The sequence below is a fragment of the Chiroxiphia lanceolata genome, chromosome 10 (assembly GCF_009829145.1).
Source record: "Chiroxiphia lanceolata isolate bChiLan1 chromosome 10, bChiLan1.pri, whole genome shotgun sequence".
Classification (NCBI taxonomy): Eukaryota; Metazoa; Chordata; class Aves; order Passeriformes; family Pipridae; genus Chiroxiphia; species Chiroxiphia lanceolata.
In genome coordinates, this window is record NC_045646.1 from 17,089,160 (window position 1) to 17,110,606 (window position 21,447).

Sequence of the window (21,447 nt, forward strand, 5' to 3'; positions counted from 1 at the left end):
GATGGGTTGGTGTCACATGTGCTGGAGAGCTGAGTCCCCATGAGCTCCCTTCCACCCTGAGCGGTGCCTCTGAGCAGACCCTTGGTGCTCTGCCGGCTACTACCCCAGCCACGGGCTCTGTCCCCGTGGGGCACTGCCATGCTGCTGCACTCCACTGGAATGAGAGCACAGAGGGAAGTTATGGCAGCCAGGACTGGCCCAATATGGAGCTTGTCAGCCCAAAGCACACCTGGTGCACCTGAGCAAGGGATGTGACCTGATGAAGTGCTGGTCTTCCCAGCTGGAGAGGTGCAGTTCCCTCAGGGCAGAGCTGGGTACTGAGGGTGGAGGGCATCAACTGCAAAAGTGGTGGGAAAGCCCCAGAGAGAGCAAGAGCAGTGTGGTCAAGATGCCACCATGCCATGTTTGGGAGACGGACTGTGCCTGGAAAGAGCAGAGCAGACCCAATTCCCTGCAGGGCACTGCACCTGGCCCTGCTGCCTCGGGGGCACCCTTGTGCTGGAGACTGAACTTCAGTGTTTCCCCACCACGTTCCCAGCCAGCTCTCTTTCCCCAGCCCTCTGTGAAACTTGCTGTGTGTACATGGAGAGCAACATTGATAAATGCTACCCCCTAAAACAAAATTGATGGTGGTTCCTCCTTCTGCTGTCCTCGTATTTTTTCATGAGGGTTAGAGAGCACAGAGCCAGCTGAAAACAGGGGAGGTAGAGAACAACATTAACGGGAACAAAAGATGACAGGGGAACTTCTTGTACCTACAAATATATTTCCCAAAGCACATAATGAAAAAAAGGAATGAGACAGAAAGAGAGGACAAAGGAAGATGAAAATATGTCACAGGTGGTGAAAACACTGAAACCGCCACACACCTCAGTGCCAAAAATCTCAATTAAAAGGTGACAGGTGTGTTACTTTGTTTTGAAGGGAAAAAAATGCCCCATAAGAGATGTTGGCAGGTTTAGAAAATAAATGTCAAATGCATTCAGTCTTGCCTTTGAGCAGTGTTTCTTTTCAGTTGCCTTTTGTTTTTGTAAATTTTATTTAGTTTCCTGCAGTTCCCTTGCCAGCTCTGTCAGCGCTGGCCATAGATCTGAGAGATGTTGGCCGATCTCCCCTCTAACGGCTGCTCGACTTCCCTGCTGTGCTCAGGGCAGGTTTTACTTGTTCCCAAGCAAGACAGGCCCCTCTGTGCTTTAATTGCTTCGCAGCCACTCTGGCACCAGCTGAGGTCACCCTGAGTGACTGCGGCAGAGAAACAGCAGAAACTCCAGCCAGAGGTATTGTGACGGCTTTTAAAATGCAAAAGGAGCAGAGACCCAAGATAGAGCACTGCAGGCACCTTTCCACTTTTAAATAAACTTAGAGCAAATACAAGTGTAAAACTCAACCATTGCTTTTTATGGTCTTGTCTCCTTTAATTTAAACCTCTTCTGTTTAAGAAACAATGGTATATAGAAAGTGTTCCTGCAGTGGCAGAGAAAGAGAATATACCTATTTTAACTAGGGAAAAATCTGAATTTGCCCCAGATTTGTGCTCCCTGCTGCATTTGGCAATCCTCCTTTTTCATTCTCTGTTCAGGTGCTGCTGTCTCCAGAGGTGGTCAGGCATGGCAGGTGGACTGAGGTGGATGTTGGAAGTCAACCTGGAAAGTCTTTAGAAATGAGCTAGGACACAGGACTTCATGAACTATCCCACTGAAGCGCCATCAATGCAACAAACTGACAGAATTTCTGTCTGGAAAAATCCTTGTAAAACAGTGTTCTGCTCATTTCTAGCCACCCCTGCAGGATTTCCATGTGAAACATGGAGCCTGGGAGAAAAGGCTGGAGTTTGCTTTAGAGGACGAGTCACCCTGAACATCCATGCCAGGGTTTGGGGAGAGGAAGAGGAGCATGAAGAGGTAGCAAAGTTCTTCAGCCATTATATGGGCCCTGGCAATGGGGTCACTGCTGAGGAGAGAGAGGCTGTGCCTCAGGGAAAGCAGGTCACTCCTGGGGCAGAGAAGCACTTGGAAAGCACTTCCTGGATCATTAGTGACCTGTCTCAGAACCAGCTCCTGCTCAAGACAGCCAAAAGATTCCCTCTGGTGCACTTCTGCATACAGGTCTATACAAACATGGATAGTACCTTTTTTACATATTAAAGGCAACTTTTTTTCACAAAGGGAGAAAAAATTCGTCTCAGTGCCACAAATTACTGTTTCTTACTGGGTTCTTTATTAACTACTTGCTTACTTGCTCTTGGAAACCTTTTTAAATTACAAAATGTCTTCTTCAAAATGTTAGGGGAATGTCTTAAAAAAGTTGTGGAGTTCCTCTGCAAGGGCTGGGTTTTACATCCCAATGGATGTAAATATTCAGTTTGGAAATAGGAAGATTATGCTTACTTTTAAGTAGATATTTTAGAGCTTCATGGAGATTGTGATGAGTCCCTCTCCCATTTGTGGATATTCTTCAAATGGAGATCTTTGAAGAGGGAGTCTTTCAAGTGAGCATCTTCCTTCCCAAACTGTGAAAAGTACTTAGGGAAAAATTTGTCTACTCTTCAGAGAAATCTTATCCTAAGGATTAAGTTGAGGATGGCACTCATGGCATTAGATGCAACTAGGCATGACTTGCAAATACTAACCTATTAAAGTAATTAATTCATTTCCTCCAACAAATGGTGCGATTAAAAATGTGCCTAGGGAATGCTATAAATATACATCTATGACTTGACTTTTCTTCCCAGGAATCTCTGGGTAATCCCTAGTGAATAAGCTGTCTCCTAAACCATCAAAAGAAAATGAACAGCCAAATATTTTAAACTATTGCTTTTTATTATAATTACACTGGAGCACAAATAAATAAGCACTAAATTATTGTAAAATATTGTCAATGCACTAAAGAAAGCAGAATTGATCTTCAAACAACATCTTATTACTTCAGAAGTATCAAAGTACATTTAATTACATCTTACCTAAAAAAATCAAGTACAAAAATGAAAAGAAAATTAATATGTATTTATACTGTGTATATAGAAACGGCTAATAATATATGATTACAGTTAGCCTCTAGCTACTCCTTACTCCTACACAATCTCAGGCACATACCTGACAATTTCTAATGAAATATAAAAAAAAGCAACATGACATTCAATTTCAAGATATTGGTAAATGTATTACATCGGAATGAACACAGAATGATTTCATTTTATTTAAAAACCCTGTCATTTAAAAACATAGTGCCATTGTCCACTTAAAAATAAACAACCCAAACCAAAAAAAACCCCATACTATTTTATACCATTTGCTTTAATTTGTCAAAAGGAGCGATAAAGTAGACATACATTGGCTAATATACGTAAACACATTTTTAGTGCAAGAATAACAAGACCTGTGACTTTACTGTGCTTTCTTGAAATCACAGTGCACTTTACACAAATTGCTACACTATAATGTTTACCTTCAGGAGTTTAAAGCAAAATAAGTGCATACCAAACAATTTCATATATACAGTCTTCATAAGTGTGTGTATATATGTGATCTGTATGTATATACAGATTGCATATTTATACAGACTACAGCTTTAATGACCGTGTGTAACTAAGCACTGTCATTCACCCTGTGACGCAGAAGCTGCTGAGACAAGAGGTGGTGTAGGGAATGTTTACCAGCGTTGTGACGGCAGCTCTCGGCAGCACGATGTGCCTTTTACTCGAGGGATGGGGTGGGCCAGCAATCACGGGACAGGTCAGTGGCCTTTGTCCTGTCCTGGCTCTGTCCATGACCTTCGGAAACTACTCCACCCGAGCCTCACTTCCCTCCTCTGTAGAACGGTTCTCGCAAGTGTGAGGTTTACTTCACATTTCTAAAGTGCTTTGAAGGTAAGTGCTAAGTTATATTTTACTTCATCATGTTGTCGCGCTTTGAAACAAAAAGCCATTGTTTCCATGGGATACAATGGAGGTCTGGAAGCACATGGGCAGTTATTTAGGAAGGACAACACAAACAGTGTTGAGCAATAAAAGCAAAACAAGGAGTGGTTTGTGGTGGGCTAAGTGTACAAGCAAGTCTGCTTAGGACAAGAATGCTTCAATTCCCTGATCATTATTCCTATTACATATTGATATGAAAAGGACACGATATGAACAAACACTGTCAAACACGTAACTGTTCACATTAACACCTGCCTCCCCCCAAAGGGCCGGGCGCTGCAGCCCACGGGTCTGGACTGTGAAACTGCTTCAGCAGTGGGGTTTTAAAGGAACTGCTCCGGGAAGAGACCAGTGTGGAGAAGGACTATCAAGATTGACTGAAGGCCAGCTTTCATTTTGTCACCAGAGACCTTGTGCAGTTGGGGGAAAGGGCTGAGCTAAGTATTTCACATATGGTTATGGAAAATTCTTCTCTTGCCACATTACAAGGAAGACAAAGCACAAACACTTTCTGAATAATGAACCTGTTATCTCAACAGATTTCTCATGACCAACAAGTTGTCTTCTTTCCAGCAGATTCTGGAACTTTGCGAGATCTCTGGAGTTTTTCTTCTGCCATTTTCTTTCTTTAAAAAAAAAGAGAATAAGCAGAATATACAGTTGGTGTCTTTTGGATGTAACATGTATCCAAAGATTCCTTCACAGCCTCTGTGGTTTTTTTCATGTCTTCTGTCATTTCAGCTGTGAAGGGCTCTTTAAATCCGTGTTTCAATTGTGTACTGTTTCAATTCCAGCCACTGTATATTCGTAACACACCCATATTTAATGTATGCAGGTATATACGTATGCACACATCTATGAGTATATATAGATACATGCATATATACATATATATGTGTGTACACATATGCATATATACATATACAGTAATGCTAATATACATACACACATATAAACACACACTTCATCTTTTACAGAAATCTCAGTTTGGACATCAAAATATACATTAGTTAATTAGTTATAAAATATTTAAAAACTTTATTTCAGAGGCTGAAAAGAAACTACTACTGATAAAGCATTACTCAAACTCAAACTTTAGCAATATAGATTACAAAAACCTTCTAAAATTTGTTATTTTTGGTTTTTTTTGATCAGCAATTACGGCTGTGGCAATGCTGTCAATATAATTTCAAAGAAAAGCCAATATAACAAGAAGTTTCAAACAACACACCTTTTCTTCTCGGCAAATATAATATTAAAATGATTGTTTTAAAGAGGGACGTTTGTGCTACCAAACTTCAGACACATAGATAGAAATTTAAATATACAAAATATATGCCATAGATCTTTTCTTTTCCCTACTCCACAGAAGTACAAGTTTCCCTTGTTCTCAACAGATCGTTTTGGAAGATATTTCATCTCATGGATTTCACCCTCATAATCAGTATAAGCCATCTCTTTCTCCCGTTAAAACCAGGAGGTCGTAATTCTTTGGTCATGACATAATATTCTGTTAAAATGGGTGTAATATAATACAGGATTGCAAGCCAATTACAGAAGCAGCCAGGAAGAAGAAGCGGCATAGCCGGGAGAACACGTTACGTGGGCCTCTGCTTCAAAACCGCATGAAATCAAGAGGGATTTCCCTACTGGCTTTCAAGGGGTCTGAGTTCCAGCCTTTATAAACAACACAAGGAAATCTGACACAGCGTAAGTAAGGATGTGTTGCTGGATTTAAAAACAATAAAAATGTAAACAGGTTTTTGTCGCCTTTATTCTTCTGGACCAAAGACAAATGTGGACAGGAACGGTGGCTGCAGTGGCACTGCCTCAACCTGCTGAGCGACCGGGTCTGTCCGTCACGGGCTGTACAATGCTTAGTCACAGTGAACCATGGTCTCTGCTAATCAACTGAATGCAATGAAGGAAGAGTTTTGTTGCAGGCTTTGCTGCAGAAAATTTAGTTTCTTGGCCAAATAATTTTAGCAACTGATTCATATGAAACCAAGGGCAATTTATCTGATTAACATTATGGGGAAAACAGATGGAGAACAATTAATATTTTAAATGCAACTCGGGCATCCACATTAAGCACTTTGGTTTTCAGTGCTTGCAGTTTCACTGTTTCCCACCAGAACTCTCTCCTTTGTCCATCCTCCCCCCCCCACCCCCAAAGCTAAGGACATCTAACAAGTACAACTCTAGTTATCTTCTACAGCCCTAGCACCATGTTTTTTTGTACTCTTCAACAAAATGTACAACCACATGCTTTTGTACAGAGGCCACATCTAGGCAGGTCAGAGAAATAAAATGGTGGCAGTGGGGGTGAACGGTAGAAGAAAACATAGAAAATAGGTAATAAAACAGTATAACAGTAACATTATATAGTAAAATTCTTCATAAATTTTTGAATTTTTATATTTATATATATATATATTTAAACAGTGTATTAGTTTGGATGTTTTCAATATATTGGCGAAATATTTACACTTTGATATCTTCTGGATCCAAAAAAATCCTGGATAAATACGTATGCCTTAATCCAGTCAGAAAAGTAAATCTCTCTCTTGATTGACAGGTGAGCACTGCATCGGTGTGGGTTTTTTTCCTAGGAAGTTCACCACCTGCAGATAAGTCTTAAGTTAGAGCCTTTGCCTTATTAAGAAAGCAGGCTACCTGTGCTCGGTGCAACACAGTGGAGAAGGCATCCTCCACAGGCCTGTCAAATTGCAGTGTCCCAGAACACAGTTTGTTGTTTGGAATAAGGAGGAGGGCTGTATTTCTTGGTCCCGGTATTCTTTTTCCAACTTGGCAAAATAGGCATGCTGTCCTGTTTGCAGAGTCCTTTCTCTGATTTCTGTCGAGCTTTTATTTCTTTGCAGAGGCAACGCTTTTTTTCGATCATATCCAGCATCGTATGGTCCCCTTGCAACCACTGCATACACGTGACCTATTGGAGGGGGGTAGAGGGAGAAAGAAAAGAAGGAAAAAAAAGAGGAAAAAAAGCACACAAATAACTATTTTGGTCATAGATTAAATGTGCTTTTTCTTTGCAAGGTCAACTTACTCTTATTTGAAACTCTAATTTGTTTGATTAATAAAAAAATCTCTATGCCAACAACAGAATCAAAGCTAGTCTTTACTTCTAACTACTTCTTTAAGAAAAATGGGTAATAAAAGGTCCCTGTTTTAACTTCTCCAGAGCACTGAAAGCTAATAAAGATAAATGTTTTTGGCTAACTAGCACTGGTTGGATTTTAAGTGATGGAACAGATCTTAAACAGGAACATGGATCTTAACAACATCCTTAAGTTGTGGAAATAAAAAATTCTATACACTGAAACCCATGTTTTATATTGCTTTCCAAATCCAATCTGTCACATTAAAAGCAGGGTGCTAACACTTCTGAGTATCAAGCTAAATATAACTCTCTTTAATTTTGATTAAATGATTTTATGAACTCCATGTGAATTATATGGATTAACCTATCCTACTCTGTGATGATATTTCATTAACTGGAAGGCACTAAGAGTTTAGAATCTCCATGTTTTCATGCATGTGGAATGTTCGAAAATGTGATCTTGATCAAAAAATTGAGGTTAGCATGTGTCTAGCTCTAAGTACATGTCACAGCCCCTCTGAAACCAAGAATGTGGCTTAACTGGAGTTCAGTGGGTTGTTCACGATTGAAAACATGTTTGCATTCAAAGGCTTTTGATTGGAACCGAAATCACTAATAGTAAACTATCCTGAAAGGGCTAATTGGTTTTGGATATCACACTGTATACCTGCAAATCAGAAAACTTCCTCTCACCATTAACTTTGCAAATTTAAAGGGATGTCTTGAGTCTCCCAACATGTATTTCCCACACTAGTCATGAATTAAGCATTTTTAAGTGTAAGCACACCATACGATCACAGGGGCCGTCCATCTCTGCTCCTGTCATGAAAATGCACATGTACAGTAATACTTCAGCAGCATTTTATGATTCATGAAGGAAATGTATCCTTATTATTAGAGGTATTTGAGTGCATTTAATTGTGCATATGCCTTTAGTTCACAAGTCTTAGAATGCCAAGCGTGGGCATTCACCATGTTCCTAGAACTGGGGACTGGTTTGCTGAGAAGCTACTATAGAAAATTCTATTGCTCTGAGTAGTTTTTGTGGTCAACTTGAGGCATAGTCAGCATTTAATGATAAAGAGATAAAGAAAATATTCAGATTCATACCAGGAAACAAAGCAAAAGAAACAAATGTGAGCAAACCTAACAGAAAAAGTAATAATAAACTATGTACTCAAACAGAAAAATAAATAGAATACAAAAATGTGTGGGTTTTTTTGTTAAAAAAAATAAGGAACAAAACAGGATAAAATCATTTTAGATAAAATTCCCTTTCTTTATACAAATACAAACCCATGCTTACCTTATACACCAGATAGTACTCTGAGTAGAATAAGTTTAAACCACAATATGAATCTCGATATTGAATATTCTTATGAATTTTGAATTACACAGGCAACTTATCTGCAACATGTCCTCCTGAGTGGCCGAGCCATTCTTCTGCTGTGCCTGCTTTATTAATTGAATACTTATCTTTCATTTCAGGAGTGATCTAACATTTCCTGTGGTGCAGGCAGGTGTGAGGCACATCATCTGTCACAGCCATGAGACTTTGTCTCTTTGGGTGCCCAGGCTCGGTCCAAAACTCACTGACTGAACTGGAGATTCTCCCCTCCCCACCCTGGGCTCAGTTCCACAGATGTCTGGATGAGGCTCTACCTGACACAGGTTTCCTGCCCCTCTGCTCGTCAGTGATGGGTCAGTACTTACGCAGCAGTGTCTTCAGTATGGCTGTTCCTCCTACGCGGGGAAGGACAGGGACACAGTCTGCACACAATTCATTACCCAAAATATTCACCAGCACACCAGCTTCTGTGCTGGACTTGACGACAACAGCGCTTGAGTACGGGTTTCCTCTTCTAGGCATCGGGAAATACCTTCTCTTTTATAGCCCATCAGGCAAGCAAACAGAGCATGTGCCAATGCCAATCCCTTACGGAACGCGGTGTGCTCCCGTCACCATGCACCACACACAGCACACACAGCAGTCACCGTGAGGGTGTCACATCCACGCTGCCCCCACACTCACCACTGTACCACACGCAGTGTACTGCCAACACCATGTCTTTTGGTAGCTGACCTCCTTCACGACTAAAGAAGCATTTTGCCATGCTAATTTCTAAAATACCAGTTGCAACTTCCCAAAGACAGAAATGGTGTTGTAGAATGTATCAGTTACACGGCCACTCTGCCACCCCATGCAAAACAGCCCCTAAAATAAACCCAAGAACAGGCAGCTTCAAAAGCCTTTTTTATATCGGCCACTGTATTTTGTTACAGCTAGTGAATCATATATTATGAAAAATTTGAGTTTTTTCACTTTCCCAGAGACAGATTTTCAAGTCCACTTGCGATTTTTTAATGCTATTTTAGTTCAATGTCTAAGTCCTTCGCACTAGCATTTTCTTAAGTGTACTGTCCACATGGCACAGTCCTCTCTGTACCTGCATTCAGGTAACTGTGTGTGCAGGAAAAATGTGCAGAGCTGGTACATGCAAAGTCATTTGCTAAAATATAATGTGGGAAGGCTTGGGGAAAAAAGCTTGAATGTGAGAACAAATATGAAAGGGTTTTATTTGATAGTTTTGTCTAGTGTTTAAGTGCAGCAAATTAAAAATGTTTGGAACAGGGTGCATGGCCTCCTGAAGCTGCAGAACAGACCTAAGAGGAAATCCCCAGCTTGCAGATCAATGAACTACAGATATGGCAATAACTGTGTTGATGATACAAAGTCCCAGAGGGTTAACTAAATTTTCAGGGTGTCCTAGACAAATAACAGGTGCTGAGGCTCACAAGCCAGGACCCAACCCAGCTGATTAATCACATCAAAAGCCCCTGATGACTTCAGTAGGGCTACCAAGGTGTCTAAAGCTAATGTGTTTAACGCTGCAGACTTAGGCCTAATCCTTCCTGTGACTAAACTGATGGCACTCACACTTAGTTACAGCACTAATTTTTTTCGTATCCTCTCTCCTTTCTGGCTTCAGTCTGCTCCTCTGGTCATGCATCAGGTTGTTAATATCCCTGCTAAATCATAACAAGGAATTTTTTTCAGCGAGAGGCACAAAAAATAATGATGTTACAAGATAATTTATGGAAAAAAGTTGAGCATTCAAAACACTTCACAGCTATACAGCTCTCCTGGGAAAGATCCCATAGTTCTTGAGGAATGGTACACATACTGCAGCATGTCAGAGCTTGGCTGCAGATGTGGATGTAGGCAGACAGGCAAAAACTGCATCAGCACTGGAAGTAATAGCCAACAAGACACAGCACAGGAGAGACAAAGTTGGTTTTGACTGGAGAATCTTGGCCCAAAGCCTGTTCTTACTGAAGAGGAACTAAAGAACCAGCACCTATGTTAGGACTGTGAGGAGGGACCTTCTGGAGACTCCAGTATGTGTATCAGGTGCTACGTCACATAATATCCTTTGGAATACAGAATTTACTAAGTGTACATCAGTTTTTGTTTTGAAGGAATTTTTGCTCATTAGATTATCTAGCGTCTAAGAAACTTTTTTCTTTCTTTTATTTTAAATCAGACAAAGCAAGAGAGTGAAGGAAAACACCGGGCAAAAGCCCAGAAGTTTGGACAGTCATCATGGAGGGGTTGGAAGTAGGCTCAAATCCTCAATGCTAAGCAGGCAGTAAAAGCTACATGATAACCTGATGTATAGGAAGCACATAGGAACATAGAGTGGTTGGATAAATTCACTCACCTGAACATGACTGAGTGCAAGACTAAATGAGAATGTCTGACAAGTTCCTGGTAACCACACTAGACCTTTGATTAGTCATTGGTCTCGAGTTCTCCTTCAAAAATCTTCTTAAAAGCAAATACTTATGCCAAACTTGAACATCAATGACAAAAAGTAAGAAATGTCTTCCACTATACAAAACTGAATTCTTCTATTCTGTGCTAATCACCTGCTTTGTTGAAGGCTTTAGGAGAAACCAGTCTACGTTGCCACCTTACTTTTACTGTTTGTCTTCAGTTTTCTAATACTTTTATTTAAAAACATTGGAAATAAATTTTATTAAGATCTGTTATGTACTCTTGGGTTCTATGTTGGCAGTGCCGTGGAACAAGAAGTAATATTATAAACCCATCTTCAAGTAAGAAAAAACAACATCTTTACAGATCCTCAAAATTGTAAAATCTTTTGCCTAAGAAAATCTTTCAAAGTATAAAAAGATCACTTATGGTGAGTGTTTTAATGCTTTATGAAGGTCAGAGAAAAAAACCAGACAAAGTAGTTCCCTTCTCTGCAAAGTGAAAACAATATATTTTTGTGTGTAGGTGACTCCATTAGCAGTGGGCCTGACTTCATATCACATACAACTGAAATTTTGTGTTATTCCAGAAAAATAATTAGCAGTCCTGATGTTTTACAAATGCATGTATTGCTTAAATTAGATTGCACTGAGCTAGACCACAAAACTGTCTTGGAGCAGAGGTTTCATGGGCAGAACATGTCCAGTTCATTTGCTCTTAGAGGCCAAGACTTGAAGCCAGAGGTCAGTACATGCTGTAGCTCTCTGCCACATCAAAATTTACTGAGAAAAGCACATAATCCCAGGGAAAAATCAGAACAGGCTTTGGGGAACAGAAAATGACTCACGCTGCCAGGAACTCCCCTGTGTCAGAGCAGAGTATTTCTGTTTTCTATTGCCCTGGCACGGGCTCTGCCCTGGCCCTGGGCACTCCCACCACTGACCGCAGAACGATGCCGGCACAGCTCCAGCCCACGCTGTGCCATGGCAGCCTGCACCAGCAGACCCACAAAAGTGCTCAAAATATGGGTGCTTAAAGCAAGAAGGAGAAATGTAAATGAACATAGTTCTTAACTGAGCAGGATAGTTTTGTTTGGCAGGGAGAGTCATAGACAGAAAAAGACAGAAGAAAATATTATCCAATAATACAATTAAGCAGCCACTGATGGACACAACTTTTCCCACCAGTTAGCTGTGGTCACCAGGTGGAGGAAGCATCTTGTATCTTTTTGTGAGTGACTATTCACAATATAAGATCAGACTTTCTGGCCCTTCAGGAACTGGACTATCACTATAAGGAGCAGCAGGAAAAGTGCATTGGTACAGTGCACAAGCAGGTCTGGGTAAATTCCTGAGTACATGGATACTACTGAAAAAAATACAGTGATACCTGTAAGTTACATATAAACCAAATAACCCCATGTAGCATAGCCTCTCCAAATGAAAAACATGAGGGCTGTGAAAAGAAAAATCTGTGAGCAGGACTGAAAATACAGAGTGAAACATCCTGAGCACCAGGCCTGGGACTCTCTTTCTTAGCTGTGATTTTACTTGCTTATGTGTGACATAAATAGCTACATAAATACGTGGATAGATAATGCTCTCTCTTAGTAAAAAGATGTTATGTGCTACATAAGTCTCACTCATATCCTCTTGTCTCAAACCAAGCCCTATGCAACTTTAGCCCAGCAAACCAGGCAGGCAGGAGACAAGAGAAGAGCAAGTGCTGGGAGCAATTCTGCCCCTCCAAAGTCAGACCACCAGGGTGAAGTGCAGGGAGGATAAAGTCATGCTAATTCCCAGTGTTAAGAGGTGTTTCAGGAAACCTGTCATTGAAAGGTGCACTGCAATTTTTCACACAAGTGCCTGTGAAAACATGTGCTGCTAAAAATGCTATGTGGCAGAAGAAATATTTGAAATATTGTATGCAGGTCCAATACTACTCACTAAGTTAGAAAATGTTATCAATTTTCATTCATTTTGGGGAAAATGTTTTTATCATTTGAAGTGGCCACATGATATTTCATGCTCTGGGGCTTCTTTTGTGCTGTATGAACTTCTGATGACCCAAAAAAAATATCTTCCACTATAGCCTACATGAGGACTTTAGACAACACCATATCCCCTTCAGCTGTTTCTCCTCGTGACATCTTGGCTGTTAAGTTCTTGGCTCGCCTGGTTTTAATGCTGTTGGTTTGTTTGAGGTGAAATCGGAAGCTCTGGGCGATAAGGGAGCCCCATAATTCAGTTGTGCTTCCATGATTTTTTCCTAGCATGCAGGTTACCACTTACAGTGCTGAAATTCCAGAGGCTATGGGGCTGAGTGAGATGCTGTTCACTTCTGGCCCTCATGAGCATCTCCTCCTCCTGTTGGGTGGGCAGAAGGGCTGACTCTTGAAGAGTGGGAAAAACTACAGCACACATATGGGATCATGGGTGTCCCATACAAACACCCTTTTCTTTGTCACAACTGCATATCACAGATAAAATTAAAGCCCAACAGCTGATGTGAGGCAAAAACAAAGTGATCTTAAACTAACACAAAATACAATGAAATAAAAAAAAGCAGCAACATTTGGAGGAGATTATTAGAAATGTCTCCTGGATGTGTAAACAAAGCGGTCTCTAACAGTGCAATCTGTGTGCAGTGCTACACATCATTCAGCAGAGCCAAGCATGCTGGTTTGTTTTGGCAGGCTACAGCAAGAGAAGAAGAAAGGCTTTCTGAAAGCCACTTACCATCCTCGGGGAGGAGAAGGTACTCCCTCCCTCATGCCTGTTCTGAGACAGGAGTTTCCAAACTCTCCTTCCCACTGAAACTCTCGACGGCACTTTCTGTGGTGCAGATGGTTCCCAGCCCCCTGGCTGGGTAAGGTATTTCCACTGGGAGGGTGTGAAATCCCACTCCTAGAAGGCAGTCGTGTGCCACGGGTGCAAGCGGAGGAGGGCTATGTTAAGTAGCAACAGTTCATGATCTGCTATCTGATACTCTGAGCTCCACGTGGAGGTCCTCTTAGCACATGTTCGCAAAAGGGGAGTTGTCCAAAGCAGGAAGGAGTTCAGCCAGAATCAGGTTTCAGAAAATCTGAGCAGCAAGATCCTCACCCAGTTGAAGCCAACAGGAATGTACCGGCTGACTTCATGGGTCCAAGAATTTGACTACAGTTTGTTCGAATGAACAGTAAAAATAATCTCAATAAAAATGATTTTAAAAGACTTCAGGAGAGGGTGCTTGGAAAATTACGTTGGACAAGTTTCTTTTGCTAACCGTGAGCTATAACCATTGCACTGCTGTTGAAGGTTGTTACTTCCAATGGCTGCAAAAGTCAGTAAGTCAGGGTAGAACTACAAGCTAAAGCTGCAGTCATTTCTCTCTCTCTCTGACAGTTATTCTGGAGTAATACTGACATGAAAGACAGTATAATTTGGCCCAAGATAGTTAGTTGTTCATATAGCTCGGTACTGCTAACCCATTCTCCTGTTACTGTCAAATTCAAAACAACAATTGATTATTAATACAAAGCTTATTAAAGTAACACTATGTTCAGGAACACATGGGATGTACAAGGTGAGCTGTGAAAGCAGACACTCTCCATGCAAATGGGAGTGCATGGTAATACTCCCTGGGGACAGTGGACAGTGTAACTGCAAATTCTTCCCTACAAGTGCCTCAAGTGTTTTCTAGAAGATTTCCTGTGAAGCCAGCAACCAGATCAGAATGATCCTGTGCATTTAGGTACTTGCATCACAAGCACAAATGCACACACAAGGCCTTAAGCACTACACAAACTGCCCTTTCTGATCTTTCACAAATTTTTCTTTTTAAGGGACACAAGTAAGATCTCTATTTTCCCTTATGGGAAAGCATCTCTCCAGAACACTAGTCTTAATTTTGACAAAATGGGTGGAAAGAGCACTCTGTAATCTTACCCTGTATGTTTAGCATTAAAAGAATTCACTGATACATTTCTTTTCAACTTATGAAACAGCATACACAGCACATTTTAGGGCTATTGTAACTTTCAAATTGCTGTGTTTAATGGTTTGATTTACATTACTCTGAATTTCTAAACTTCAGGAAATATGTTTTATTTCAAATGATGCTACTACAGAAAAAAATGAAAAGAGTCCCTCCAAAATCTATAAAACTAGAGTCCCTATAAGAACTACACTATCACTTAATATAATTACATGATACAGTATCATAAAAAACTCTGAACACCTTTTTTCAAACATAGAACTAAAAGATCTGACTATATTGTCTTGCACTCAATTACCTGGCTAATCCACCACTTAAAAATGACTGACAAGAATCTTTGGAACTCCAGGAATTCCCAAAGATTCAAGATTATGAGCAATTAATACTTATCCTAAAATTTAATTAGCAAATGACTAGTAAACCTTCAGCACCTCTGATTCCAGTTTCATGATTCATTGCTTCCAATTACTAAATGTCACAGCTACTTTATACACAACCAGCCTTGCACATACTCCTGTGCCTTGAGTTTTCCAGTAACCCTTGGATTATTGCTGAGGCTACCAATAAAGCAAATCTGAAATGATAAATTCACTGCTCTGCTTCCCATTTTTATGCTGGCAATCAGTCTAGATATATATCTTCCTGACCTTGCATCACTATCTTATTTGGAAACATGTATTCTTTTCATCTAAGCCTTTTTTTTAAACACCAAAAACTGCCTGAAATGTACTGCTTTATCACTGTTAACACATTCTGGAAATGCTAGTACATTCAAAATAAGAGCCTGTAAAGTAACTGATATTGGAGATATTGTGTAAAATCATCTCATGCATCCTAATTATGCAGTCAATCATCGCAAAGTGCATTCCTATTGAGATCACTCATGAAAAATCAAAGCTTCATCTATGCCTTTGCTAAGCAATAAATGCAGAACTTGAGTAACCCACCATTATACATCCTGTCGTTCACTGTAAAATAGAAAGGAAAATTCAGTATTGTGTTAGGTCAGCCACAGGAGGGACAAAGAATAGATACTTTGCTAGAGTTCAGTGATCCAGGGATCTCCTGTGTACCACATTTTGCAGTGCAGCACCTTCAGGGCAACACTCTCATGTCCCAGATTTCCTTGGAAGGTTACTAACCCTGTCTCTCCAGCATTTCCTCTTGCTGGAGGTTGCTGGTTAGGGTATGTGTGCTTAAATGCTCCTGAACAGACTTCAAACAGCAGGATGGTTTGAGCAGTGACCTCAATGACCACTGCAGCTGGCCCTGCCTGTGGCTGAGTGACCATGTCCACAGTACAACTCACCTGTAATTAGGGTTTCTTACTTTCAATCATGACAACTTTGGAAAACTGCCAGATTCCAAATCTCATACAGAGATGAACAGCCCATCCCCTTTCGCATTGAGAGGTGGTATGGAGAAGTGAGAGCTGCTGGTGGGCAAGATCCTTTCCTCCTCTGGATCCAACCTCTGCAGATTGCAGAAGCTCTCATGTACAAGTGAGCTGAAGGCAGCAGGGTGCATTCTTTAGATACTGCTTCTACCAAGAAGGGCCAAAAAATTGAATATGGAAGAGTGAAAACGAGTAGAAACAAGACCATGACTTTGTAAGAACTATGAGAAGGTGGACATTGTGGCCAATCCTAAAGTTACAAATATGTGACACCACAAATTCCATTAGTTTCCCTGTTACATTAGACCTCATTTTTCCAAGCTAAAACACACACATGAGCTTCAGCACTAATTCTACTGAAGTCAGTACTGGAATCCAAGATTTAACTAACTTTTATTCCTGGGACAGATGAAGAACTTCCAACACACCAGTTTACCAGCAAAGCTCCTAAGTCTGTATATTTCTCTAGCATTTTCAAAAAAATGGTCAACAGACCAATTTTAAAATAAAAGAAATATAAAATTAGCAAAATAATATATGGAGGGAAAATGCCTCAGCACTCCATGTTACTTTGAAGTTTCATTACTTAAAGTTGTTTTACAGATGAGAAATTTTGAAATATGCTCTTCCATTTCTCCTTTTTGGATGGTGAAATTGAGTCAATAATTTTCTTAGACTAAATGCCATTTCTCAAAAATTGTACTGATTGTATGGAGGGAAAAAAGTTCAGGAAAACATGACTAAAACCAACACTGAGTGTACAGAGATGATCTTATTCTTGTAGGGGGTTGCATCGTCCTTTTAAAAATGCATAAAAACATGATTAAAAGACAGAGATCTCCATTAATGATTATTTTCTAACTCCAGTTTGAAATTCAGTTAATTAACAGCTGCTAGAGTTAAAAACTGTACTGAGAGTTTCTAAAGAATCCAAGGATGTAAGAGCTTGCCTCAGTACAGATACCACATCTAATGTCACCTCACAGTAAGATCATGCAATTTCATTTATATCAGGAATGGCTAAAAAATATAGTACCCAAATCTAATATTGACATGATTTCCTGACACACAAAATAGCTGAGACACAGACAAGAGACTCAGATTAGCATCTGCATGCTTTAGAAAAGGGGATTCAATGGGTGCAGAGATTGACAAACTGTCAACCAGCAAAAAAATGCTGCTTTTCTCTGATTATATTTGTGTTTTAAATTTTAGTGCAGAAATCAAACAAGAGTCAGGATCCCAACAATGTTAATTTTAAAAATGCATATTGCTGCTGTCTTTTCTCATTTTTATTCGGAATTTGCTGTTGACCTGAGTGAAGTCAGAATTTAACCCTCTAACTTTAAATTAAAAAATGTAAAGAATTTTCTATTTTTCTATTATTCAATTTTAGTTGGGGTGAAGGCTCTTCCTAACAGTGTCTCTGTCATCCTACAAGTTTCTCAGTATTTCCTGTATAAAGATCTTCTGAGATTTTTCTGAGTAGCTGCTGCCACTCTGCTGCAGTAACTTACTCCACACTGAGACTGACCCAGCTGAGCAATCTAGTACAATGATAAAATTAACTGTAAAGGGAGTAAATTTATCACTCCTAGGTCTCACAGAGAAACACAGATGATGATCATTTAAGCTCCAATTCAATAAATAGCTTAAACACATGCTCAACTAGAAAATATGTATCAGTCATCCCCTTGACTTACAAGATATTTTGCTATTTAAGATAAGCCAGTGCTTTGCTGCCTCACCACCAGATAACTGAGCCTACATACAGCTGTGTGGTGATTAATTTTACAAAGGGCTGATAAATGATTGTTAGCTGTTTTAACAAATGCCTAATCAATTGGCAATTATATGTTACTGTGGAGTGCAAAGCATAAGAGGTCTGACAAATAGTGTCTGTAATGCTCCCATAAAATTGACTAATAAATTTGGGTGGTTTTATCCAGTCCTAAGGCTCACCTGCATTGGAGAAAACATTCTTTTCAGCCCAAGGCCCTTCTATATCCAGTATTTAATCATGTAAGAAGTCATAGACATGAGTCACCCCTAGATTGACAGCAAGTCCCTCATGTGAATAGAGATGGGATTTGCAGCACAAAAGTCCATCTGGTTTAGGACATTTCTAAACCTTGGAGCACTTGAACAGCATAAGATGCAGAGAACCAAAACTACACAGAGTGGGCTGTTACCAAATATTTTTCAACTACAGGAAACTGTCAGGAGAAACACCAATATATTTGCAATTTTGAATCTGTTCAAACAATTTTTCTGAAAAACTAGAAAGCTTAAAGTTAGTAAAAATAATAATCTTTTAAAGTTCTCATTTAAAATACACGATGTTTTTATTTTCATTGCTTAACAAGACAAAATGAGAATAAAAGTAGGTTATCAAAAGTGGGTGCTGGCATTCATACCTTTTTATAATTGTCATACACATAATGTATATGAATAGCCACACATTTCTAGTGAAAGTCTATGAACAAACACACATACATATACAGAGATATAGAAACATACTATACATACATACATGAGTGAATATACATATTTATGTGCATACAGTATACAGACGAGATACTATACAGGTACAGTAAGTGCAATATACTGTATAAGGCTCTACAAACACCGAGAGAGTCTGGTGAGGTGGTGACAACCATGAGGACACAGCTTGGATGGTTTGTGACTGAACGCAGACGGTGGGGACGACCTGGCCCTTCCGTGTTGTGTTTTATGCATCAGGCACACACAGTTCAAACAGAAACATGGAACAATACATTCAGTTCATATACAAAAAAAGGAGGACAAGCGGGAGTGCGTGGAGGCAACTGAAATGCGTATGAGCAGACAAAAAGGTTGTTCTACCTAGGATACAGAATGTTTGGTTCATTTACAGAGAATGCCTACATATAAACCCATGCTTTCATGAATTCATGCCATTTTTATTTCTATCTTTTCCTTTAAGAATATTATAAAATTCTTGCCCTGAGTTAAACATAAATGCACACAGAAAAGGGGAGGGGGAAAAAGGAAATTGCATGCTTCTGGGTTTTTTTTAAATAATTTTTTTAACCAAGGCACAATGTCTTCAATAGTGGTTGCAAGACCATTTGAAATAAACTTAGCAATTGCTATTGTTCTGGTACTGTGACTAAACTAATTGTTTGCACACAAAAGTCTCAGAACAAGTTTTGAAGTGAATTTACAAGTTTTAAGAGAGAACAAGCAAATTTATGAGAAATGCCTTAAAGAGAGATTCCCTGAAGAGAAAGGAATGCTACTGAATCAAATTCCTTTATAGGCAACTTATTCATGTTTGGACTGAAATTATTCCACATAAACGGCATTATATATTTGTTTAGTATTACTCCAACTTGTTACCTGTTACTAATAGAACCATATACAATGCTGTTAGATCCACTAAAAATGAGCTTAAGAAGTTCCAAATAATTTCTAGTTTCTTCTAGTAGGCAGGACAGGACAGGACAGTGATCTCACTGATTCACTAAGCTGAAAGAGTCACAGCTCAGGCACACTTGGTCAATGATTATGAAAGATTTTCAAGGCATGTATCTCTCCATCTCATTGACCTGCGTAAGTATTTTATTGGAAATATTAGTTTCTATGTATGCCACTCTACATGCCTGTACTCAAGTCTGACTCTCAAAAGAAAGGTCCAAGTGCAGAGGCCATGCTTGACTGTTGCCCCATATTTGAGCTCTGAGGCTGCAGAAGCACACAGTTCTCATCAACCTCCAGGGGCTCTGGAGGGTGTATCACCTTCCAGGGAATAACCACCTGCATTGTGCTGCATTGGCTGCAGCACCTTTCCCCATAAATCTCTCTGTTGTTCAAAGTGCTGAAACACACCATCTCAACCCTACCAAAAACAGAAGCATCATAACAACCCCCTGAAACCACAGACCATGCAGGTGAGATGTTCTTACGCCTGTCCTGTGTCTTTTAAAGAAACTGTAACTCCCAATCTGAGAAACAACTTGGTAAAGATGGTAGTGAAAGCAGGAAGTGAAAAACCTCACAAGTGCTGTATTTCGCTCTTTGTCAGAATATTGTTATATTTGAAAGGTTTCAACAAGTTCTGTGAGGGATCTCACCTCTTTCTTTACTCTGCTGGCAAGCTTATAAAGTTCATGCAAGAATAAGAAGAGATCAGAGTAAAGGAATGGAATACTCTTCCTGCCCCTCTCTTCAGTTACAGCTGAAATAGTGGCAGCCACGCTGGCACTTGAGAGCGAGGAAAGGCATGAAGAAGACAGACTCTGGGTCTGGTGCTCAGAGACCAGTCACTCCATTTCCATGCCTGACACCCTCTTGCTGTAGCATTCTGTTTTCTACAGCTGACCTGCTTTCACCCACTACTGCTTCTCTCCAACACATCTATTTTGTGCCTAAAGACCATGCTACTGAGCTGTACAGAGAAGGAGAGAGCCACCAAAGCCAGGCTTGGGCCTTGAAACCAACCACAACAGCAGCATATGCTCGGATCCACCTCCGCCTGGCATTCCCCGTGCTGGGAACCAGAGGCCGCTTCGGTGGTGCGAGGCCACTGGGCAGGCACTTAAATCAGAGTCCTGGCAAAGCAGGACCCAGCAATGCACTGGCCTGCTTCTGCTGCACAACCAACCCAGCTGAATGGGAAGAAAAGATGCTGGGACCAACAGGAGACTTGTCTGCCAGCAGAAGACAGCTTTGACACATTTGCTTCTCATGCCAATCAGTCAGGAGTGCCTTGGAGGTGAGGGATGATAGATGTGGCAATTCCATCCACTTCAAGGTTTGCATTTTCTTTTCATTATTTTTTTTTTTTTTTTTTTTTTTTTTTTTTTTTTTTTTTAAAAATAAGCATTCTTTATTTGCAGTTTGCATATTCAGAAATGATTTGCGCTGCTCTGGACTCGTGCACTTATTATGTAAGACCAGATTCAAGCTGAAACTCAACACAATGCAATGTGGAGCCTTCCCCAAAGCATTAACATTCTTCTTGTTGCTCTCATCCAAAATGTTGACAGCATATTTAGCTGGACTGACGACAGCAGAATTTTGCTTTTGTGTGCAAGAGATTTGTCTTTGCAGGAAAAACCCCCCAGAACTGTGTAAAGTAATCCAACTGCTCCCTCTCGTGGGCACGGGGCTCTGCTGCACTTTAGAAAGGCACAAAAGCGTATTCGGAAGTCCAGACCCTCACAGATTCTTAGCAGTGCAAGTTCCCCAGACAGCTGTGTGATGCTGCACGACAT

General features: G+C 40.2%; 1 protein-coding gene across 5 annotated transcripts in view; it reads right to left on the reverse strand.

Annotated features, from left to right (window-relative positions):
- Positions 1-2,800: 2,800 nt before the first annotated feature.
- NYAP2 (neuronal tyrosine-phosphorylated phosphoinositide-3-kinase adaptor 2) overlaps positions 2,801-21,447 on the reverse strand; it is a 134,440-nt gene continuing 115,793 nt past the window's right edge. For 4 of the 5 annotated variants that reach the window (XM_032697809.1, XM_032697811.1, XM_032697808.1 and 1 more), the window contains one exon: positions 2,801-6,866. In XM_032697809.1, coding sequence (XP_032553700.1) covers positions 6,639-6,866 — 228 coding nt within the window. In that variant the 3' untranslated portion in view covers positions 2,801-6,638. The remainder of the gene's footprint in view (positions 6,867-21,447) is intronic. The other variant, XM_032697810.1, reaches the window with a different exon arrangement.